Consider the following 25,778-nt stretch of genomic DNA (forward strand, 5'->3'; position numbering starts at 1 on the left):
TTAGAATTAGGCTTAGATTTCAACAGCATAAACAAAAAAAGCTCAAGAGAAAGACCAAAGAAAGGTAATCAAAATTCTAGTAATATAAGTGGCAATCTGAGCTGCTAACACAGATGGATTACATAAAGATGCCATACAGAATTACAATTTTTACATTTTATGAAAGTCTAAATACTTGAATTATGTTTCTCTGTATGGAAATATGCAGATAGGATTAGGAAATACTATCAAAGAGCATCTAAAGATGTTTTCTGTACATCCACTGAGATTCCAAACACTAACTTGTTTTTATGAAGGATGATGGGACTCAGAACCTCCTACTCAATGGAATGTATTTTCATATATAATTAGGTTTTGGTCACATTGACATGAAAGTAAATCTTCTACTGCTTTTGGAACATGGAATTTTATCTATGTGGTATGTTCTGTCATCTTCAGACAAAAATTTTTGTGTGCAGTTCTGGTCACTGCAATACAAGACATTAAGCTGTTAGACAGTGTCCAGAAGAGGGCAACAAAGATGGTGAAGGAAAATAGGCGGAACAGCTGAAGTCACTTTGTTTTTTCAACCTGGAAGAGCCTGAGAGGAGACTTCATTGCATTCTACAACTTCCTCACAAGGAGGAGGGACAGACACTGTTCTGTTCTGTTCTTCCTGGTGACCAGTGACAGGACCCAAGGGAATGGCCTGAAGTTATGTCAGGGGATGTTTATGTTGGATGTCAGGAAAATATTCTTCCCCAAAAGGGAGGTTGGGCACTAGAATAGGCTCCCCAGGGAGGTGGTCACAGCACCAATCCTGGCAGAGTTCAAGAAGCCTCTGGATGATGTTCTTGCTGTGACTCCTGGAGATGACACTGTGCACTCAATGGTCTTTGTGGGTCCCTTCCAACTCAGTGTAATCTGTGATTTCTGTCTACCAATACCACTCATCAAAGTGTTAAATACACAATTAAGTAAACTAGAAACATTTGTCCCAGCTATATGAATTCCATCTTAACGGAGACTCCAAGGTTGCACTTGTGTAACAGAAGGGCAGATTTACCACATTACACTTAGAGATCCAACTGGCACTACACAAACCACACTGTAATCAGGTATGTCTGAACTAACAAAAGGGCTCAATTTCAGTTCCAATTTCCAATTTCTCATTGCAAAAGAAACATTTGAATTTGAGTGTAATTTTTCCTCATCATCACTCAAACATATACTTTTTTTTCTTAAAGTAAGCTAGGTACAGGACAAGGAGAAGCACAATTAACAGTCTACCAGTACATGCACTGGCTTCCCCAAAATAGATGGATTAAGACAAGAAGAAAAATTTTTTTGGTATAGAAACAGATTTGTGGTTAAAGCCTCTAAGGAATTATTAAACCCTAATGAATCTTTTTAATTAACACCCACAGTGTCCTTTTAAGTGAAATAATTTCAGAGTTGCAGTGCAAACTGGTTAAACAAATTTCTAGTGGGGAAAAAAATCCAAGCCTTTTGGCAGCTTTTCTGTTTCAGATGCCTACACAGACACAGACAGATTTATATACATATACATACATATATATATGTGTGTGAGAGTGTGTGTGTGTGTGTATGGCAATGGATGGTGGATGATTTAAGCAATATTAGGTTATTTTAAGAAGAAGTGGTGGTTTAAATTTACACCCAGATGGTGAAAACTTCTGGCTGCAGTGCAGATATGCCAGGCTACACTAGCAAATAGGTGTCTCTCTGCACCCCAGACTAGCAGAGAATAGATACTTTAAATAGATCATTTTCTGTAATAGATCAATACTCTGTTGTTTTACAGATTCAGGTACATACAGTGGTTTGGCTGTTAAAAAAATCAATACAAATGTAGTGCCATCTTTGCAGCTGGGACCAGTGCAAGGGAGTAAGATGCTATAGCAAAGTGTCTTCTTCAGCTCATCTCCAGCCACTCTACTGCTTCTCTAACATCTCTCAAATTTCATGAAATTCTGCAGGACAACGAAAGTGTTCATGGCTTCTCAGCCTTGGAAAGTAAAAAAATCAACTCTTCAGCAAGGCTATGGCTATTACTGCTAGGAGGCTAAAACAAGGAGCTGGATTCACAGTGTCCAGCTTGCTTTTTTTAAAATCTGAAATATTTTGCATATCTATAGCAACCATGCAGCATAAGCACATTCCAGCTATCTATGACAAAGAGGGACGTATCTGCTGATACCTGAATTGTTTTTGTTGCACACAGAACTGATGCTATCCCACTGTATGCTTTGTATGTAATTTATAAACATTGCTTATAAATGAATAAAACTAGGGTTCTGTAAAACCTTTTTGTTTAAGTAAAGACATTTTTCATATCATATTGATCTTCTCTATTACAACTCTTATACAGGTGCACACAGTTTACTTATTTAAAAGCATAGATTAGAACTGAGAGAATTAAAATGGACTTTTCATGACTAAAACTGACTATGGAAAGGATGCAGCAGAACACTGCCACCTCCAGTTACAGACCATGCACAGAATATACTGAGTGTATTATTCTGTCATTTATTGAGATTTAATGGTAAACAGGCATGAGCTCTGGCAAAAGGCTCAGGCTGACTGCCAGTGCAGAGGCACATACACATTTGAGTGTTTGATTACAGATGATTTATTTTAAAAAACCACCAAAAAATGGATACCACATAAATAAATAAACCATCACTCCCCACATACTATTATGATCAAGTTGCCACATCAGAAAATTTCTTATTACTAGGGACATTCAATTAAGGACTCTGGTCTCTTACCTCAGGGCTTTCCCTGCTCAGCTTACATTGGATACAAAGAAAGGGAATCTATCTTCATGACTTCCTATGTCCTTGCTTTCTACTTGTCTAGGATGTACTTCTCAAAGAGTCCTAAAACTCTGTGGGATAGCCTCTGACGTGCAAGCAGAAGGGGGGGAACATCCAGGCTGAATCATGAGTGCCCATGACCCTACAGAGGTGGAGATTCAGAGTGAAAGACTGCACTAATGTGAGATGCTTTATTTGGCTAATGTGAAGAGATAAGTGTCATCCAAATACTGTAAAACAAGGAGAGCAGATTTGCAGTAGATTAGGTGGAGAGGATGATGATGGCTGCTGCTTACCACTATAAAGGGGGTGAAAAGACATTAGATAATACCAGGAAAACATATGAAGTGTGAGAATACATCTCCCGAATGACAGGTGAAAAAAAAACAACTTCATAAAGTTTCTGTACCTAATATCTCATGATGTTTAGAGCAGCATTTCTAACTTAGGTTCCAGCTAAGACTTATTGCTGGCACTCTGTCCTCCTTTCCTCTCCTTTCCATCTCATCTACCTTGGCCACACTCTTGAGACCTTCTGTCTTCCTGCTTCAGCCACTAAGCCATGCTACATACAACTCTGCCTTCTACATGGCATTGATATTTTTTCCACTGTCACTTTTCCAGTCTTAGCTCTGAAACTGCTCCTTGCCTTTTCCTTGGCTAACACTGCATCAGAGTTTACTAGAAACACGTATTACCTGTCAGATCAGGCACCAAGCTGTAACACTTGTTATTAGTACAGTCTCACGTTCTGGGTATGATTTGTTTGGAGAGAAAGTGAGAAATTGAATGAAGCTGAAAGAAAAAGGTATCAAGAGATGAAAAAAAAAAAAAAAAAAGAAGAGTTAAGACCAAGAGAAAAGATAAATATGCATGGCCTGACTAAGTGATATCTTGCTAGAGGAGAGGAAACAGATACCCATATGTGTATAAATAAACACAAAAGAAAAAAAAACCTAGCACGACACTTGGAAACAGTAGCGATAGGAGAGAAAAGAAGGAAGAATATTGAGATTAAATGATATATATTAGATAGGGAAATTGCCTTCTAAGTTGGAGTCTTACAATAATATTAACATTCTACTTTTAAAACAATTTGTGGAATATAATTAACCTTTTAAAAAATCTTTATCTTTAAAGATAAAGCCATTACCATTTTGCACCAATATATGATTACATCATTTAAAACCCTATCACTGCCTGCATAAATGAGAATTATTCTCAGAGAGGAGAACAAGTAAGAACAACCAATGACCTAATAGTATGGAATATGTTTCCCTATGTCTCTGGAAGAACCTCAGGTGGTTTTCTCATTGAAAATAAGCATAGTGTAAATGCAATTATGGCAAAAAGAGGGCAGAATTCTCTCAGCCAGAAAGAAAAAAAAACTGAAAGATTTTGGGGAAAATATAAATATTCAAAGTTAAAACCTCCCTAAAGAAACATTTGACTTTTCTTTACAAAATGAGGTATATCTTTTCAAATTGTCCTGACTTCAAAAATTAATTAAATTAAAATTACCTAAATATTGAAATCATATACTCTGGATCATTTCACTCCTTTTTATTTGTTTGTTTGTTTTAGCTTTGTCTTTAGGCTAATAAAACAATTATTTATGCAAATCTACTTCCACAAAACCAGTGCCTAATACTGCCAGAGTACACATCATACCAGATTTCTTTTAATGATTCATGAACAGTTGTTGCAGACAGCATTCCTATATTTATAGAATTAAGAACCAAGAGATCATAAGGTCATCCAGGTTTATACTAAGTGAATCACAGGTTCTTAAATTTCACTAGCTACCCTGGTATATATCCAAAACTCATATTTTACTAAGGTGTATCTTCCAGACTACACCGAGCACTGATGCGAAGGTAAGGGGTGCAGAATCCAGAAATCCTGGTAATCTGTGCCAACATGTAATTGTTTGCACTGCTAAAAAATGTATCTGATTTTTCATTTGAAATTAGCTTTTTATGCTTTTCTTCAATAAATTAAAGAGCTCTTTGGTACCTGGTATATTTTTCCCATGAAGGTACCTGTACACTGTAATCAAGACACCTCTCAATCTTCTTGTTGATAAGGTAGGCAGATGGAGCTCTTTTAGAGTCCCCCAGTAAGACATTTTCTCCAGCCCTCAAATAATTTTTGCAGCTCCTTCCTGAGCTCTCTGCCATTTTTCACTGTCCTTTTAAAGAAAGTGGACACTAGCACTGATGAAATATTCCAGTAGCTGTCTCACCAGTTCCTTATGCTCTTTGCTGTACTTATTCATCCTCTGAAGAAAGGCAGAGCTAGTCAGAAGGCACCATCTGGTGAGGAAGTCTGACTGGTAGGGGGCAGATTTAAATACTTAAAGAGTAGCAGAGGGGAGGGTGGAATGGGCAAAGGACATTTAAAGACTGACTTGCTAGACTATGATCATTTTTAGTTTCCCCAGGAGGTTAGTGAATTCTTCTCCCTTGGACTGCTATTGCCTGTGTTTAAAAAGGTGAACAGCAGACTATAAAATATGGAAAATGAAAATTTCATTGGGATTACACATGGATGAGAAAAATCAGCATCTGCCTGCTGGAAAACACAGTATTAACAGGGATAAGGCAAGCAGGAAAAAGCGGGGGAGCGGGGGGGAAAAGCCATGATAGCTAAACAGGAACAGAAAATCTGCACAAAACAATATAAATGGGAAGGGGATTCCGTGGCCCTAATCAATGTTGTAACCTATATTAAAAAACACTGGATCACTGAAGTCTGAGAAGCTAATGCCCACCCTGCAAAGCCAACACCTGAGAGGGGACACTAAAGATTTTGCCCCACTCAGCTCTGCAAATTGCCTTTCTTAGTGAAAGATCCTTTTTAGAAGCTTATAAAAGTGTTGAGTAAAAAACAGGATGTAGAACCTGGAGACTGTTTACTTATGCACCCAGCTGCTTCTAACTGCTGGGGTAGCTCATAAGAAAGAGACTGCCAGACAAGCATAAAGCTGGTTGGTGAGATCAGAGGCAACAGTCTGAGTTGTAGATATAAAAGGCATGCAAGTGCAGGAGAGAGCTTTTGAATGACTTTCAGAAGCTGCAGAAGCCAAAAGCACTCTCTTCTCCCCTTCTGCGAGCACGTAAGCATTTGTCTCTGGATCTTCATTCAGCCATGCTCATTCATTCCTTTCGGATCTGTAGATTTGGTTTTTACAGTGCATGGTGACTGAAGAATAAAGTTGAAAAGTGCATGACAGCTCCAGTTGTTGCAGCATGATCCTGCATACTACAGGGAAAGCATTAGTCCAGGCAAAAATATATTGCCTGAGCTCTTCACTGACCCTGTGTCTGCAGTAACACAAGCAATGGTTTGTCACTTTTTAAAAAAAAAAATAATCCAAGTAATCAGCAAGAATCCACTATAAAGGATACAGTATTTAAAAACCATGGTATTGAACTCACTTTGTAAAATTATGTTTCATGTAATTTTTTATAATTTCTTTCAAGAAAGAAGAGTGCAAACTACTGTAATACTGTTTTTGGTTTCTGATTATTTATAGAAACATTGAAACACCTAAGGCACATACTGTTGATTCTTCCTGAAAAATCAGAGCTTTCCTTTGTTGCTTAAGCCCTTTGCTAAAGTTACCATAACAGCTGTCCACATAAACTTTATTATTCCATACCAACAAATTAGGCAACACGAAGAACATCAATAAAAAAATTACACTTTAGCTGCAAAGGCAGTGAGTCTTTCTAATAATTCAAAAGTCTTTCTAGGCCTAACCCAGTGGTGTTACGGAGGGAATAAAAAAGGAAGACTAACATAGAAGTGTCTTAAGGGCTTCTTAAATACTGAAACAGAGGAGACATGGTGTGAGATGCAAGAAGAACCTTTGCAGACATTCTTTGCTTGTTTTGCAAACAGCCATTGCAAAGGATTTTTTCCCCTTTGATTGAAAATTAATCCCTGTAGCCTAACACTAGCAAATACTTGCCATACAAGTCCAATTCCCTCCAGATTTTCTCTCTAATTCAACATTGTTAGAAAAGCCCTACATTCTCATGCTTCCATGTCCCTGTAACACCGTATAAATGTTCCAGGATGCACAATTTGAAAATAGAATGACTATAAATATTAGGAAGGTCTTTACTTTCAGGTGTTATTTTTACAAAATAACAGTAAAAACAACAACAGAGGATTCCTTCTTTTAGAGAATAATGAAGAAATACACTTAACTGTTACGTTATTGTAAGAAAACAAAACATAAAAGTAAATTTTTAAGCATTTATCATGAACGTGATAAAATTGATTCTTCTTTCAAGAACTTCATTTTTATTATATTTCCTTTTTACTGAAAATAATTTGTTAGGGAACTCTAGAAAACTTCATGTAGCTGGTCTTCTGTTATTCTAGCATGAAGAATTAAAAGCTGTGGGGTTTTTTCCAATTTATATATTGTTATATATTATTTATATCTTCTAAATTGTTCTATCCAGACAGATGCAGCATTCTTATAGAGGTATAATGCTTTGCACTTCTTTTACTATTTGATAATTTGATTTTTTATTTCCAAGAAATACAATCATCCATATTTTTTTTTTTTCTGGGCAAATTATTTTACCATGTAATAGAATTATTAACTCCTCCAAAAATCTTCTGTTCAAACATCAGACTTGCTTCAGTAGGGATAAGTGTCCTTAATATGTTTGAAATAGTAATATTTTGTATTTAATTTACAGCTACTATACAGGTTCACTAGATGACTTTCTCATTAGAGATTTTGAGAGATGTAAACCGTGCATTCAGGTACATATTCATATCCTCTGATATGAATGTTTATTTCAAAATGTCTGTTAGCAGCAGGAATGTGACATTGCACATGCAGAGTAGGAACAGGAGAGCAGAAAAATCCAGGTACTGTTCCTGTTATTATCCCATCTGCATTTTGACCTTAGCTAAATCACACTGAACTTGTGCTGCCTCAATTTCTCTAGTTTAACATTTATATCAGGATATTTCATTCTCTTTGTAACAAAGATAAGTACTTCTTTATATAAAAATGTGAGAACACTTAGCAAAATTGATTCAATGCAAATAGGCTAATGCAATGCTATGGTTGAGAATCTGAAGAGAGAACTCTCAAAAAATGCAAAGGCAAACTCCCACAGCAATTATAAAGTAGGTCATATTGAACGTATGTGTTAATGCATGAAGGGGCATATACTTACTCAGTAAAAACTGCAGTGGCTTTTAACAACCAGGCACACACGAGCTCAAATCCAATGCACTGCTTTCATAGCCTGAAAGTTGTATTTTCATTTAACAAGACTGTGTAAGAGATAATGCATTGTTTGCATTATATCCAATCACTTCTGATACTATGCTCTATTGATCAATGCTTTCTTTCCTTTTATATTGACATTGTGGGAGCATATACGTAAATCTGCAATGACACTACTTCGTTTGACATTGCAATATTCCCTGTGCAGCTGCATTTATATCATTTGCAGTCCTTTAGAATGACAATAACTCCCATGAAATCAAATGATGAGCTATTATTATCACAGAAACATAATGAAAAATAACTAGCTTGGAAGCTGGATAGTAATATATTAGCTACCAACCCAAGCACTTCAAAACACAGTTGTTGGTTTTTTAATACAGTATATTCTAACTAAGTTTATCTTCTTGTTTTTTCTTCAATTTGCAGTTATAAAAATGTGTCTTGGAAGAGATCCATTTGTTAGTAATTGTCAAATGAACATAAGGATGATAGTATCACAGGTCTATCTACTTAAATGGTCACAGCAGACACAGCCAGATGAGAAGCAGAGCATTAATACATCCCAAGGAAAGCACTCAGGAACATATTAACATTTTGGGATAAAAGTTGTACCATCACTACAACATTTAATAGCTTTCTTTCAGATTTTGTAATAGCCTTTGAACAATTTTTTGTAATTTTTTGGTAATATGCTCTGCCTAAGAAGAAATATGTTTCCTGTTGTATATTAAAAGAAAAATCTCTTTTTCTGGAATATAAATCAGTGACTAAGAAGTGACAGATATCTAAATACAGATGTTTATTCTAATAAACTGAACTTATCTCTCAATTACAGGAAAGATATATGTATATGTGGAAAAGCTTAGTCAAACTCTATTACATATTAACTTAGTTTTTGCTAATAGTGATCCTGTATATAATCCTAAGAAAGCATTTAGAATGTACTTAAGGGGCCTGAGTTTTTTACAGCTGTATTATCTTAAAAAAGGAGAGATATAAATTAAAAGCTGTCTCAAAGACACAACATTACCAAAGCATTTTTTAATGATATGCCTCTGTGGATTCAGTACATTTGCTTCTGAAAGGTAAATCCACATGAAGCATGTGGCTTAGAAGTGATATCAAACTCAATGATGTTATGTGATATCCACATCTGATGAATTTAAACTCACAATTTTCATGAAAGACTGTTTATTCATCATAAAGGCCAAAATCCCTCCTTTTTATTAGTGATTTTTTTTCCATCTGAGTTGTCATTGTCTTTCATCTTGTACAATAAAAAAAACCACCAAAACCAAAACACAAAAAACCCCAAAAAACTACAGTATCTACTTCTGATGTTTGCACATGTAAAAATAATTTCCTGCAGGAACTCTCTAAAGTGCAGGTGAACAATAGTTGCCTCTAACTTTTTGGCCACCTAGGTGTGATTTGGAGATTAGAAACTGGTTAGCTGTTGAGATCCCCAGTTTTTGCTTGCACAACTAAGGCAAACAGCAGCAAAACTGAAAACTCCTGAATTTGACTTCAACAATCCTGTAGTACTGCTAAGCAAAGAAAATAGCATGTCTGTAACAAAGCTGATCCTCTGAAGAGGTTTCTAGCAGGGACTTAATCAAGAGCTATCTAGCAGTAGTACAGCATCCACAGTGCCTAATTACTGAGGTTATCCTCTCGGAGGGAACTAAAGCCTCCTACACTGGATCTCCTCTACAGAGCAGGAGCTATTCTTGCTCTGCAGTTGCTAATGCTTTTGAAAACTAACATTCACTGGGGGCTGGTTACTTCTGAATCAAAGCACATCCCAGGTTCTGTGTGAGGATGTGAAATACTGGCTAGATCCCAGTTCTCCAAAACTTGAACAAGCTGCTGCACCACTCAGTCTAGCTCTCTTTCTAACACTGCACACAAAACCCCTGTGTATTACAGTCCTTTCCCCCGGGGCAAGCTGATCAATCCAGAGACGTTTAGCGGCTAATGCATAAATCTGTCTTTTAGTTGTTTTTTTTGTTTTTTTTTAAATCAAAATCAAGAGAGTGGCAATGAAGAAATTCACTCACATATCTTTGTTTCAGAGATCCTCTTCTGTTGTTGCACTGGCCAGGCTTCTCTTACCCTAGTTCCAGTAGAAACTTTCCCAACACGAACTCACAAGCTCACAACTGTGGGGTATTTTTTCACTGAAGAAAGTTTTGGCAGATTACAGGACATTTTTGAAAAAGAAAATGTTCTTTCATAATTTTGCCCTGCAAAACTGCTGGTTAAGAGTTAAAAAACAAAAGAAAAGCTCATTTTCATGGGTTAAACCACTCAGATTAAAGGATTAATGTGGAAAAAATGATGTATAAACTTTGGCTAACAAGCAAATATTTCTACAAAGTGGTAACTGTAACTTCTATTGTCAAAACTGTCTCAGATACTTTTTCTAAGAAATTATATCTGCTTTTGTCACAATGGGGACTTATGATACTGGCATTTAACTGGAACTGTATGGAATTATACTTGTGTCTTCTGGACTTTTTAAAATTACACTAAAAACTGATACAAATATTGTACTATCCCAGTTATATCTTTGTGATTTTAGGAGTTTCTCTGTTGTTCATTTTGTTTGTGTTGGTTTGTGTTTCTAAAAGCTTTGAATTCCTCATGGTATTCACAACAAATTCAGCTTGATTTTAATGCTTCTGCAGTGACTACTGCAAAGCTTCTTAACTTTTACACTATAATGCAGTCAATGTATTTATAGTTCTTGAAAATGTCACATGGCAATGTTATGCCAGGGACAGCACATCTCAGAGACTCCTTAATATGTCTGCATTGTTGTATTCTATTTGTAGAGGCATTTTTGTCAGCAGCAATGAAGAAACAGAGCTGCTGCTGCAGCTCTTTCAATAACATTCAAGCTTATAGTTGACCCAAGGGGCTCACATTATGACATTCATATTTAATTTAACAATAAATCATATTTTCATGGACTAGAGTATTGCATTATAACCTCAGTGTTTTATGTGCAAGGGAATGCAGCAAAAGCAGGCTTGTACGTATCTACAACACAGACTAAATGGTTAGTTCATGAGAGCAAGGTTGGAGTGTACAGTGACAACAATAAATAAAAGGGTTTATAACAATTCTTAGAAATCTGAGGGGAAAAGGACACAAAAAGCTATCCAGGAGGGACTGCATTTAACTTAAAGTTCAATTTTTAAAATCTTAACTGCATCACCTTGCTTACTGTCAGTTCTAGTTCTGCTCTGCACTTCCCATTGCAGTCAGCATTCTCTGTATCTCATTTTCTCTTCTGCTTCATTCAAGCATATTTAAGGAGAAAATTAACACCATCTAAATCTTAAGCTTTACCCATCTTTTTCTCCTCACAATCATTTCTCCTTTTTGCCCTGCATCTTTTACTGCTGACCTCCTAGCTGAATCCAAATTAAATGTTCATATGTTTCCTATTTACTTTCAAATCTAGTCCTGCTTGTTCACATTTATTCTTGCTCATCTCCCTCTTATTTGCCTCTGCTCATATCACATCACATCATCCTCAATTTCTTTACTTTCTATTTCTACTAACTTCTAGGACCTACTTCTTACAGCACTCTGCAACCTAAAATTAATTTAATTCATATTTTCCTCCCCATCAGCATTATTAGTAATCTTTTACCAGCCAGACTATGGAATACCTTCATTGCCCTTCTCCATCAGCTGGCAATAGTTTACCCATATTTGCACTGCTCTCCTCTACAGACTTTATAAACCTATATTATCTTTCTTAGAAGGCTCCACTTTTCAAAACTAAGTACTTTCAAATACATTTTTTTCTTTTTTGGCAGCCTTGATCTTTGGCCCAGATGTCATCCTTAACATACATTACATAAAATTAAGAAAGAGCAACTGTAGTAAAAAGCATTTGACTACTCTGACCCATGTTCTCTTTTTACCTCTCATCCAGATTTTTGTTCGTCATCTCTTCATGCATTGTATCTAAATTAGATTTTCAGTTCCTTGGGGTAAGAAGACATCACTTTCATTTATCTGTAAAGCACCATGCATGCTTATGGCTCTGTTGAGGTGCTAAATATGTATATCCACATTTCTTAAAATATTGATGTTTTATCTATTCATATATTGCAGAAGCAACATGGCAGCAGCTGTACACATTTATAATAGCAATGATATGATTTATAGCAGCTGCATGCTGCTCTCTATTTCCTACTTCATATTTACATTGCTCATTCTGGTCTTTTTAACAAACTAAAAAATTAAAAAATCTCTATTTTCTCTGACATTATTGATTTACCAATTCAGGACTGCTCCTGCCCTCCCAAATAGTGTAATTTAAATGGTCCTGATGACAGCAAAAATTTTAGGAATTTGGGACATGTAGCTTGAGAGGCACTGAAGTGCTCTGATTTTCAGAGTATTGGAGCATAACTCTTTCCAAAACACAAGATCTTGAAAATGGAAGATCCTTATTATTTTGAAAGTTTTGGATGACAAAACTAAGATAACGAGTGTAAATACATATCTCAAAAGTTAGGAAGGGTTTTAATTAAAAAAAAAATGGTGATACTATCAATCTAATTACAACATACTAAAATATTTCTAATAACAACTGCAGTAACAAACTTTAGGTACACTCTCCTTTGTAGTCAAGCATATTTATTTCTTTGTTAGTCAAAAAGTAAATGTTTAAGTCCCACAGCAGAATCTGCACAGTCTCCTGTCATGACTCAAAGGCCCTTGCATGAATGAGTCTGTACTAATAATTTCAAAATTTAGCTCAAAAGATAAGGAATTATCACAGAGTAGACACTGTATGCAAAGCAATTAAACTGTTATGCTTCATGTAACACTTAATAAATGGTTAAGAATTTAAGCACTGAATAAAGTGAACATCTTTAAGTAATCTGCTTTGCATCAATCTGAGCTGAAAACTTGAAATGGATTGTTCATTCGTGGGTCATTACATGTGGAGTGGCCTTGACAAACTGTTCACTCAGAGTAGTGGGCACAAAGTCACATGGGGATAATGTTACTGACATTTCTTCATAGAGTGCCTGCAGCTGATGGCTTTAAGAGCTATATTATCTTCATACTGAGGGACCCATTTCTGCCAGCATTCCACCATGCTATTTTACTGGATAAAATGATAAACTCAATGTCAACCTGCATATATAACTAAACCTGTGCAAGGTTGCACTGATTAGACTCAGACCACATACACATTTAAAAGTATTTTTGGACTGAAAAAATGGTAAAGGCAAATTTTACTCAACTCTTGATGTCTTCCAATAAGCATCTACCTTCAAGCTAGTCCCATTTATTTGTTACTATGCATAAAGAGAACTGTGTCAAGAAATGCATTACAGTGGGATTCATCAGACCTACACCAAATATTTACTTCAGGAAAAGTCATTGTATATTGTAAAACATTGTCAAAACAACTAGATTTGGTAAATGAATTCCATTTCATTGAACAGTGAGAATTCTGTTTCTTAATTTCTTTGCATCTTCAGAGAAAGTCAAATCCAGATATCTTGTCTACAAACCTAAAAGCAAACAATGCTCATTGATAACACTGTTGTCCAATGCCAACTAGCTTCCAGACATGGCTTGGGGTCAGATATGGAGCAGCCCAGGAGGTGCTCTTCAAAGACAGCTGGTAGATGACCGTCTGCTTCTGATAGAAAGAGAACCTATCAACTGGTTTCAGTGATGGAAAAAGGTCCTGTGCATCTTCTACTTAGTTGTAGAAAAAGAGGTAGTTGGCATGGATTTTTGCATAATTGCAACTCTAAATTAAAAGGAAGAAGACAGAAAGACAGCTTTTAAGTGAAACTGTTTTTGAAAAAAAAGTAAGGATAAAATAAAGAATTCAAACAACAAAAGTAAAAATTAAGCATGACAATGTAAAAGTGGCCACAAAAAATTATTACTGAACTGTGATATGACTTTGAGGACTGTGATCACTTTGGACAAATACAATAAAGATACTAGCTCTTATCTAAATGAACTGACATCTTAAAATGCATTTCCCTTGCTACATAGTGAAATGCAATTTACTTCCAGTAAATTACTATAGAGAATACTACCAAAAGAAAAGAGGTAAGGAAGGAATTTCCAGAAGGTTGGAAATGGGGCCAAAACAAAAACTATAGGTAAAGCATAAAAACAGAGCTTTGCCATTGTTGAACCGTTTTGACCACCTCAACACAGAGGCAGAAGCTGTTATAATGACTTAATGACTGTATAGAGGAATTAGCTGTTACACAGACCTCACTGTGTGTGTGAGGTTGTATTCCGTAAGGATATAATGAGATGCAATGGTCAGATTTTTAGGTGCACTCAACTTTACATCCTGCACAATAAGAAGCATTAATGATAAGCACTTTTTAACATGGTTGCTCTGCTCAACAAAGAACTTTGAACTTACAAAATAAGTTAGGGACAATGTATATATAGAGCACCTTTTCTTTTGTTTTCACACTAAGATTAAATCTATTTTTTTTTCCTTTCAGCTAAACATTTTTTTCAAATCACATCACTTTACTTTGACTATATAGAGCACCTTTTCTTTTGCTTTCACACTAAGATTAAATCAATTTGTTTTCCTTTCAGCTAAACATTTTTTTCAAATCACATCACTTTACTTTGATTTACATAAGTTTTAGCTTCAAGAATCATCGGTCATTGCTGAATACAAATAAGCACAGAATAAAATCATATTAGGTTTGCACAAATGATCTTTCATAATTTTAACTGTTAACTTTTAAAATTTTCTGTAAAATCAGTCTGAAATACTCCCATCATTGACTGGCATCAAATAGAGCAGGGTCACTTTGTAAAAACCCATTCACAGTGATGTAAATTATAGAGTTATTATATGTATCCTAGAACAAGAGAGAGCAAAAGTTTTATTCAGAAAGATGTAAGAAAGCCCATAAAATCAGATGCATTACCCTCTATCTTTTCTAAGCTACAAACTAAAACTAGTTTTCATCAAATTGCACTGACCCTATTAACTTAATTTTCCATGAAGTGACCTTTTATGACTAACAATGGAAAAGCAAAACTGTGCAAATACCCATGAAGACAGTGAAATGACTTATTTTAATGAGAAGACTAAAATATCTTTCCTGCATTAGCATCTGCTTATTGTCACTGCTCCTTAACCCTTGGTACTGGCAGTCACCACACGTCTCCTTGCCAGGAGTAGAGTATGCCAGGAAAGCCTTACTGCTAGCATCACAAAGATAATTTCTGGAGTTCAAAAGATGATAAAACACTGGTGTGTCATTTCAAATAGTAAAACAGATATCAAGTAAAAAGGTAATAGGAAAACACAAGGCTCCTACTCTCTATAGCCAGCATGAAAAAATTAAATTACAAATCCCAGGGTGACTTGTTTATTTATATCTTGTACAATATCTTATGCCATTCAGATGGGCTCCTAAAAAATCTTCTGTAGAATTCATAGAGGTTCTATCAATCTGAGCTCTAGACACAAGTCCACAATGTTTTCTTCAAATGTTACCACAACTGCATCAGGGTTTAGCAGTAGTTTTTACACATTAAAACTGTCTTGTAAGTTCTGGTACCAGTACTGGGGCTACACCTTTTAAACAACCACCTAAAGCAACATAAGGCCCATGTAGTAACGATCACCCAATCTCCAAATGTTCTGAAGTAATAATTTACATGAATATTGGTGGTGTCAATGATACTTTCAGATTTCCAGTCACCTCTGTTTTTTAAGGATTAAGGCAAACCAAACTGATACAGGGAGTAGGATGCCATTTCCCAGGTCCATAATAGTTTTTCAGTAAGAATTGGCTGCTGAAAATATTAAAGGAAAAAAAGGGTTAATAATAATTTTGCTACATTTTAACACTTGAAGCAACCTCACTGCACATTTTTTCTATTATGAGATGCAAATATTTTTTCTCAAGTGCATGCTGAGTACTGTTACAAGACCCCAGAGTTGGCAAAAATGCTCAGTACACAAAATCTTCCAACCAGGCACATAAAATGAAATGAGGATGCAAATTTTCAAAATAGATCAGTGGACAGCAACTCCCCAGGAAAAACATAATTCTGATGGGTGCTGGTCACATGAAAATATAATCCTTTCATTTAAATGCCTGAATGGCAGCCTGACTGCATGTGCAAGATACAAGCGTGTTGGAAAAAGCCTGATGCTTGAGAGCCTTCCAGGTAGACTTTTTCTAATGAAAGCATTTTTCTCCTTGAGAACTGTGTCTTTTAAAAACTTCAGTGCCACACTCAGCAAGGTAACTAAGCTGATCTTTTATGTTTTGAACTTGGTTAGCTGGATTAGCTGTTTCCTCCAAAATGTTCCATTCTCCATCACTGTGCCAGCATCAGGACAAAGACACTGTCAGTGTATTCAACATTTTACAGTGGTGTGAATTCAACATTTCACTCATTAGATCTATATTATATTTAAGGCTTTTCATTGGCTTCTATGAGATTTTAGAAAGAGTTTGAGGCACTGGTCTCTTTAGCCACCAACCTGAATGGCTTGACAATAGGCTATCCGAGAAACCATCTCTTACGCTTTTACACTGCCACTGCTGCAGACTGCTCAGTCCTTCTAACTGCAAGAAGGAATTAGCTGACCTCTCTAAAAGCTCATGACTTCTAACCTTTCTTGTCCCCTCTTGCTAAGACAGAGATCAACTTTAATTTCCTGGATGTGTTGTTAAAGCTGGTCAGTACTGGGGATGTATTTCTAGAGGCTTAAAAGGAATTCACCTTCTGCACAGATTTAGCAGTGGCTGACATGAATATGTTTCCTATAGGACAATTTTTACATTGCTGAGAGGTCACTGTAAGTTTAAATATCAGGGTACTTTAAGCTCTCAAATAGGCATTTTTAATTTTGCTTACATGCAAACACAACAGTATTGCTTTTAAACCTTCTGAAAACACTAGATATTGAAATACACATCATAAGCTCTGGTTCAAAGAGTATCAATTAGCTTGCTCTTTTACTTGAACTATCTGGTTTACTGCAGTAATTGGAAAAGGCCAACAGTGGCCTTGAATTATTATTTGCTAAGCTAAGTGGCTCCAGACAGGAATAGGTCTCTCTCATGCTGGTGGAATGCAGAAATCAGGCAGTCTTTGCTTCAGAGACTTGAACTAAATATACCAAAGTGTTTAATAACCTCAGAAACCTAAATTTCATAAAATTGTTGTGGGTCTTAGACTACCACATATCCTTAATAAGACATAGATGCCTGTGAAATATCTATCCCAATATTGCTGTATTGAAATATAGAACTGGGAAATGTCTACAGAAGTAGAAAACACAACAAAAAGTAGGAGGGTGAAGACTAAATTGCAAAGGTTAATAAAAGGTATGCTTAGGAGGTTATGTATGGCTTAGATCATTATTCTTAACAGTTTCTGAACCAGAAGATTTTGTTTAATCCAAAGCAGGAAATTTGTTCTATACTTCTATTATATATTCCTTGGTATTTTCACGTTCAGCTTACTGTGTATTGATGTTTGAAAATGCCAACACAGAATGCCATACTATCTTCTTCTTAAAAGGACAGTATTAGACTCCAACTTAACCCAACTTCAAATGACTGATCTTAGGGATTCCTGCCAAATAGCTTTTTTAAGACAACATTTACTGCAGCAATCAATTATGAACCCCAGATTTAGACAGTGACTTCTCCTGAACAAACAGGTGCATACACATCCCTTAGCACAGCAAGACTCAATAAGATTGTTTACACAGTAATTCACAATAAATCTCAGATGTAGTTTGCTTTTCCTTCTGAATACAGCACCAGAAAAACTCATTAAATGCAGAGGAGTTACGTGCCTGTGCCTGTGCCTGAGAATGCACCCATGGAAAAGAGAAAGGAATATACTAGAACTTAAATTTTGAAAAGCAAATTCTTGCATTTTGCAATAGCAATTAGCAGCAAATATATCTTTTGGGCTTCTATTTGTCTTCAGAGGGACTGGGTGTGTACTAACTCTTTGATGATGAGACTACAAGGTTTACTACATAAGCTTAAACTGGGAAAAAAGAGCTCCTTTGCTGCTATGGGATCCTGTCCTCTCATATTCAACCCCTATGTAGAAGACACTAGAATTTCTCATCCTAATTTTCAGATTATGAATTATACAGTACAATTTATAACATCTAAGTGCAACCAGCTATCATTTATTCTTTACATCTCAATTAAATATTGGAAAAGATTTATGCTTTTTGTTAGAAAATGAAGAGAAATAGAACTGCGTGCCCGAAAAATGTGAATGTCAAGTCAAATTTCCAGGTTGTCTCATACTTTCCAGAGTAGGCTGACTTAGTTTCTCTGGATGTATCTGTGAGTCAAGTAGAAGCAGAAATACAGAAGAAAACATTCTTCTGAGGAAGTGTGTATATAAGGGTTTTGTGGAGAAACCCCAAAATTTTGAGGTTCCAGATATTAAGGAGCAGATGGGCAGTAGAAAGTGAAGGATTGTCCTTTTCTCCTTTCTATCACCTTCTTTCCCCATTCTGATTCCCTGCCTTCATGCTGAAGTGAGGCACAACATCAAATTCTCACAGACTCAATATCCCCTTGCCTACAACTTCTGTCTTCTTCTGCACTGACACCTAATGTTTAGCAGCTCACTTGTTCTTCTCAGGGCACCTTCTAGGGTAAAAATAATTGTAAGCTTTAAGCTAAAACCTGACACATCTTAGGAACAATACATCTAAAACATCATTGCTTTAAAAGACCCTACCTCCACCAAGTCAGAAACAGAATAATTTTAAAGGTTTTCAAATGTCCTACATCTTAGGTGTGAAATTGGTAGTGAATCTGTTGCTGTGAATGATTTTATTTGAAAGGACATCGCTTTAAGCTTTCTAATTCTTCACATGCTCTTTGCAAAAATGTTTATATAGAAGATGATGGCCTTTCCATGCTATGCAGTTACAATTGCTTCAACAGATCACTGCACAGGAGAAGTGAACTCCTGCCTAATGAAAGTTGGCCTACTTGGAGTTCTGCCAATGCCCTTTCGTTAAATGTAAAGTTCATAATATTAATCAGGCAACTGCTTATACTGGGGATCAAGTGAACATCTTCTGAAATTACACCTGAGTTTTGTCAAAATGTTAGCTTTCCTTACCAAGTGCATTCAGAATGTCTGCTTGCTATCTCCCACTCTGACAACTAAATAACAAAGCCCATTCAGCAGGCAGCTTGCTGAGGTTTTACAGTGCCTGCAGCCCTAGCTAAAGGAATATCAGTACAGGAAAGAAACCACAACTACTCGGCCAAATTTAAATTCAACACACCACAAAAAGCATTCCGAGGGAAACACAAGCTGTGCCAGTGAAAGTGGGCCACGTATTGTAAATTTTGGTAGCAAAGAAAAATCTTCAATTCAAGCCTCTCTGGGATACTGGCATATGTATCTGGCATGCTCTGCAGGGGAAAATGGCTGGTTGGTCTGTTTACAGCAGATTTACCATCCTCTCTTTTCTGAAATCTTGAAACAAAGGCTCCTCCGCTCTCTGGTGAAAACCTTGATCTGCAGGATGCAGAGGATAGGCTGCTATCTACTGAACAGCCAAACTCTACATGACCAAAATTCTGCGGAAAAAGATTGCTTCTGCCGGTACCACCCTAGTACAGATAAGGATAACCTGAAGGGTATTTTCTAAGAAGTCCTGTCCTTTGCAGCCTTCCATCTTTGTAGTCTTCAATTTGCCAAGGCAAATACTGCCCTAGAAGTATAAAGATATATCTTCTTGGTTGAACTGAGATGCAGAAGAGTAGGAAGCAGAATCGAGATTCAGAAGTTCATTCAAATATACTTTTCTTTTTTTCTCCTTGGCACATTATCCTCCCAGCATACAAGAAATCTCAGCCAGCTTCTTTGATTCTCCCATTGTTTCTGGTTCAGCTTCAGTTGCTTTTATTCTTCACAATTCTCTTTATTTCATCTTTCTTCCATTCCCTTTGTTCTGTAATCACAACTGCCCTTTCCTGTCTTCTCCTAGTGAGTGACCTTAAGCTCTCCCCCAGACCACACTGATGGAATTAAAATAATCAGAAGTGAAACAAATTTTATATCTGACTTCTAGCAATCTGACCAGTTTACTTATGTGCTGTATCCCTTTACATATATACACTGCCTGCTGAGACTGTGAAAACTTCCTTAAGAGCTCCTGTTTGCCAGAGAACTAAACATAGTTCCTATCAGTCTGAAGAATCCTCTCTAATATGCTAAAGAAAAATGTCTGGGAAAAGTATGTCCCTTAGTGCAAAATAGTCAATGTGAAGTTCAGCACATTGGAGTATACTGATAAGCTATCTAAATGCACTTGCCAAATGAGATAACTTGTCTATTGTAAGCCATCCAAAAATATTCTCATGGCTAGTATCCCAGTAAGTATAAACATTCTGATGAAGCAAAATGATTTAGAGTTACAATTAAAAAAACTGGAGTAAGCAAAAAGATACATAGGAAACATAATAATAATCCTATCCCAAAAGATTGCGCTATCCAAGGGGATCTAGAATATTAATTAGTAAGTTGTTGCAAACCTATAAAAAATCATCCTATAATTACTCTGAAAAAAAGTTGCAATTTCAAAGCTACACTGCAGAATAGCATACTGGATTAATTATGCCAGACTGCAGCAATAACCTTGAATTAAAGCTGCAACCTTCTATTTTTAAGAAACAATTGCCTTTCTGGTTGATGAAACCTGTCGTCCCATCAGGTAACAGACGTGACCAGGAAAGAGAAAAGCAATAATGAGTCAATCCAAGCTGTTTGATACATTTCAAATCTTCCTCCCACAGAGTGTATCTGCCACAAGCTACATCACCAGTCTGGTTCTTGAAAACTCGATCTCCTCCCTGATGAGTGAATATGTCCCAGACATTAGGGCCCTTTCCATCTGCATTCCAGCCTTCTGCTTGAAAAACAAAACTTGGTCATTACACTTTTGACATCAAAAGACATATGTTGCAAGTAAATAATTTATCACAAAGTAGGTGCAAATCTCATGGGCAAATTGAGAAGTATTCTTTACACATTCCTGATATTATTTAAAGTAACTAGGAACTTTCAAGTATTAATATACATTTTTCATTAGGATTTGCATTTATTCATATTTTTACTTGCTGCTAATTATTTGAAAATTATGTTTTAAAAAAACATTCAGACTTCTAACACTCTTCATACTTCCTTAGCCAAAAATCAGATGTTTGCCACTCTTGAGATATTACAGGTTTTCACAAAGGGCATTTTCTAATGCTACTTCCATCCATAAATGTAAAAGATCAGTCCATATCAAAGAAAGCCTTTAGGGTATGAGAAATACATCCAACAAATAGGCACTTATGGCTTTCAGGATGTCCTTTGAAAATCTTGACAGTTTGTTAAAAAGAAAGGAATGCCATTATGAGCCATGGCCCTAGGCATATACAAGCTGAATTAATAACACAGCTCTAAAAAACTTCAGCTTTTTGTTTAGCCAGACATTCACAGAAATTAATTTTGAATGTTCAAAAGCACTGCACCATTTTCTCCAAACTTTCAGAGTTTTAGGATTTCTTCACAATTCTAAAATTGAGATACACAGATTACCATTAAAATATTCAAAGTTTAGCTGTTGTCTGAGATCTAACAACATATAATATTTAATTTGAATAAATGCACCTCTCTTCATTAGAGGTTTCTTTGTCTTTCCTGAGCCATGCTATAGCTGAGGCAAACATTACTTTTTTTTTTTTTGTGGAGAGATCTGTAAACTTGCTTTCCTCTGTAAACCCTTGTAAAGTGTGATTTAATCATTAAATTGCAATTAACCTCAAAGTGGCCAACCTCATTTACCACCAAGATTTTTCAGAGTCCCAAAGAATGCACTGTTCCAGGGTTATTCTTTAAAAACTAAAATGACATTGTGTGTTAAAATTATGTATAAATTAAATATCAGTTGGGTTATAAGATTAATAACTATATAATAGCTACATATCAATCCTCAATAAAAGTGTTTTAATAATCAATTAGTATCATAGAAATTAGAGATGGAGAAGAACTATTAGGAGGTCATTGAGTCCATCCCCTGCCAATGCAAGATTGCTCCCTTAAGTATATTCAGTACTTAATATACATCTGTCTTATTAAATCTAAGTTTAATGCAAGGTTAAGCATATTGAAGACAATTAATTTAAAGCATTACTAAAATCTGTAATATCACTTCTATAACCTAGCTTTTCAGAGATCATTGTCACATTTCATGGTCTTTACAGAACTTTATTGCAGCACACGAACACCCATACATCTACATTTGGTTGGTCAGTAAATTAAATTTTACATGGGACAACCTTCAAAGTAGGTCAAATTTTAGATCCAGACAGTTTGAGTTGTTCTTAATCTCAGACTTGGAGCTCTGTCTGTATGCTCCTCAGAAAAATACAATACTACAAGTTTTCTATATCCTGCTTCAAATTTCAAACATGACTGCTGAAATAAATAGTCATTTGAGAGAAGTGCAGGAAATAACAAATAACAGTAATTCTTTGATGGTACCTAGAGTTTTGAAGCCTTTAAGAGCAGGCTTCCTGCACCATATCGATTCGATAGCGCTCTTTTTTCAGTGCAGCAGGAGCGCAGGGAATGAAAAGCTGCCATAACAGGCAGTTAATACACCTTTGGTTAAGAATCCTCATCCAGAGCAGAGGCTGAATGAACCCTCTTTTTTGTCTGCCTTCCTCCACCAAAGGTAGTGGGAGGGAGGAGGAGAAGCATTTGATTTTCAGCAGAGTCTAACAGTACTAGTCCAGTGGTCATTAGCCACTGAGGGGCTGTAGCAATCAGACCCACTTTCAAGCATTCCTGACACTGTTTAAAGAGACTTCTCTGTACAACATCATGCGTCTGAGCCACCTGATAGAGCGTAGGAAGGAATCCAGCTGAGGCAACAGAAAGCTCTAGATACACTAACACATCCTGCTGAGCCACAATTAATCTGCAGAGAGCTCTGCTCTGCTTCCATGACCCAAGCTTTCACCTCTAAGCTTGCTCAGAAACTTCCATGCCACACAGCAATCCATAGTGTAGGCATAACTGGAGCTTTAGTGAGCTTTGGGGCCAGGAAAGAACAGTGATGAGGACCTGGTTTTACACTCAGAATACTTAGGTGTGATTTGGACACCAAATCAGCTCATGACATGCCATCAAATGAATAATAGCAATTATTACGATGCATGTTTCTCATACTCTGCAATTATTACAACAGAAATAAATGTAATGCTTTTCCAACTTGTGAAGCTCCTTACGCAGAAATATTACTGATAAGAGTATATAAGTTTTCATGTACTTTTCCAAGTACACTTTTCCTCTAATTCAGTTGTCCTTTAACCTTTGGGAGTGAAAATTTCTTGACCTGATCTCTGACCAAAAAGTGTAATTTTGTTTGAATTAATGCAGTTCCATTATTTGGCATATGAAAGAAGCGAAGAAAACCACTTTTACCATAAGGATTTTTTTGCAACTTTTCCCCAAAAAAATAAAAAAAGAAGGAAAAAAAATCAAGCAGAGAGTTAGAATTTAGCATAGAAATGGCCCTCAGTAAGAAGAAGTGCTTTTGAATGTTCTGGTGCAAATTGATTTTGATTTGACTGAGTCATGAACCTTTGAAATCTGCACTTTGAGCATGCAGAGTACAATTGGTATGATTTTTTAGCGCTTTGAAATATACAGAGTAGAGGAGGTTGTGCTGTGCATAAATACATAGCTGCCAGTAAAAAATAAAGTAGCCTGTCAGCTCGTGCCTCTTCCACTGTGTATCTTGTGATATGCACAGCAACTGAGTTTGGACTCTATAAGAACTATTGCTTCAATCATTCTGCCTCTAAGTCGGAAGCTGCACAGCCTCTGAAGCTTTCAGGAGAAGGAATTCCCTGTTGAGTTTCTTACTTCTGCAGGAAAAGGGTCATTTGAGTAGTGTCTAGACCATATTATAGATTTTTTTTTTATGTTTTCCCCACTCAGAAGCCTTAAGAAAGTTCATTAAAAATACATTAAGAGAACATTAGAGTTGCACATCTAGCCACTCAAAAGGCAGGAAATTATAATGCACACACAATTCACATTCTAAAAATTAGTTAGAAGAGCTGTGTGCATTGCAGGACTGGAGTTAGAATCTGGCCCAGAATATTGATTCCCTGGGAACTGTGAGCTGTTCAGTCTATTAGGTGAAGTGAACTGAGCTCGTTAAAAGGTACTGAGCATGGGCAAGTACTCTCAATTTCAGCAATAACCAAGAACTAAAGGCTACATCCTCAAAGACAATTTAGGATCTACAACTCCCATTTAGGTACTGAAATCAATGGGAGTTAAGTGTCTGTATGCTGCAGGCTATAACATGAGAAAATCAGGTCTATATGTATTTTGAAGGTTTATAAAGACAGATTTATGAAAGGATAAAGTTTGGAGGGGTTATGGCTGTAGATGTCCCTGTGTTTATGTGTTTACATTTCCTAATCTGTGACATATTTTCATATTGTGCTGGGCAAATCCCTTCATCAGTCCCTCTATTCCGGTGGGAACATGACACACGTCCCTGGGGGACAGCCCCCACAAGTCCAACTGTTAACATCTCAGTTCATTGTTTTTCATAATCTTCGGAGATGAGTTGCTAACTGAAGACTTCTTGTGATTACTGGTGTCTGATTAGGTAGTTCTCCCACCTAGTTTCAAAATAGCCAATAGCAACCTCCTTGAATTAGCTCTACAGAAACAATATACACAATAAGTAGATGAAAAAATTACTTATGAGTGCTGCCTCCTCCCTCCACCCCTCTCCCCCCAATAACTAGCTCAATTTCCATTACCTAGCCATATTTCTGAGATTTGAAATATCTTTTACTTTCTTCTTACTCCTCAAATCAGAAGTGATTATACAGAAATGCTACATGGATTTGCATCAGCAGTAGTATCTACATAACAAAGCAAAGATCAAACACTCTCCTTCGAGGGTCCAGACTTTTTGTTCACATAAAACTTCTTTAACACTTTGATAGCTAAAAATTGACACCTTCAATTTGATATGCTGCTGTAGCTGCATCCCAAGCAAATCCAACTGGAAAAGCAATATCTCCAGCACTGGCTGCAGAAGACAGGTGAATACACAGCATTATGTGTGCTGTGGAGATGTTGGTTTCGTTTGCAGACAACACTTCCTGGCTTGATCACTCTTCCGCTTGTTACAAGCAGATTCTATATGGAAGACAAAAATAAACCCTGTGCAGCTTCATACACTGAAGGGTAAGTCATGCACTTTGCATATTTTGGGATTAAAGCAGAGAGGTTCAGTATGCTACTAGTGAAAGTGGAAAAGGCAGCAGTGGAAAAGACTCGGGTGGTCACAGTAAAAGGGCTTCTCCTAATATAAAGAATTAATATGCTAAACAGATCCCTCTTTCCCTTCACTTGCTTCTCATCTCCCATACAGAGAACTTTGTTCTTTCTGGACCCTCTATTCAATATAATTCCTTTAGCCACCAGGCAAAAAATAATTTCCACCAGTAAGCATCAAAAACCAGGAGTCCCTCTTCTTTTCTGGCATCAAATTTGTTTTTCTCTTCCAACACCAAGAAAATGTGCCTGCAGTAGCTGAAAAAAATTATATTTTA

At 36.4% G+C, this 25,778-nt stretch overlaps 1 protein-coding gene across 1 annotated transcript; it reads right to left on the bottom strand.

Annotated features, from left to right (window-relative positions):
* Nucleotides 1-14,761: 14,761 nt before the first annotated feature.
* On the bottom strand, nucleotides 14,762-25,280 carry LOC120497379 (cytosolic beta-glucosidase-like). The gene is made up of 3 exons (XM_039698772.1): nucleotides 25,181-25,280; nucleotides 20,822-21,049; nucleotides 14,762-14,781 (listed from the first exon to the last, which is right to left on the bottom strand). Exons 1-3 carry the CDS (start codon nucleotides 25,278-25,280, stop codon nucleotides 14,762-14,764), a joined length of 348 nt encoding a protein of 115 aa, XP_039554706.1.
* Between the last annotated feature and the right edge of the window lie 498 nt (nucleotides 25,281-25,778).

The sequence above is a fragment of the Passer montanus genome, unplaced genomic scaffold (genome assembly GCF_014805655.1).
Source record: "Passer montanus isolate IOZ18808 unplaced genomic scaffold, ASM1480565v1 scaffold13, whole genome shotgun sequence".
NCBI lineage: Eukaryota > Metazoa > Chordata > Aves > Passeriformes > Passeridae > Passer > Passer montanus.

Coding starts and splice junctions, on each gene's coding strand:
- LOC120497379 (XM_039698772.1), bottom strand. CDS start 25,280: ATGCTGTGTATTCACCTGTCTTCTGCAGCCAGTGCTGGAGATATTGCT. Junction 21,050..25,180: donor AGCAGCATATCAAATTGAAG/GTGTCAATTTTT, acceptor TTTTTCAAGCAG/AAGGCTGGAATGCAGATGGA. Junction 14,782..20,821: donor AGGTTTCATCAACCAGAAAG/GCAATTGTTTCT, acceptor ATTTGTATTCAG/CAATGACCGATGATTCTTGA.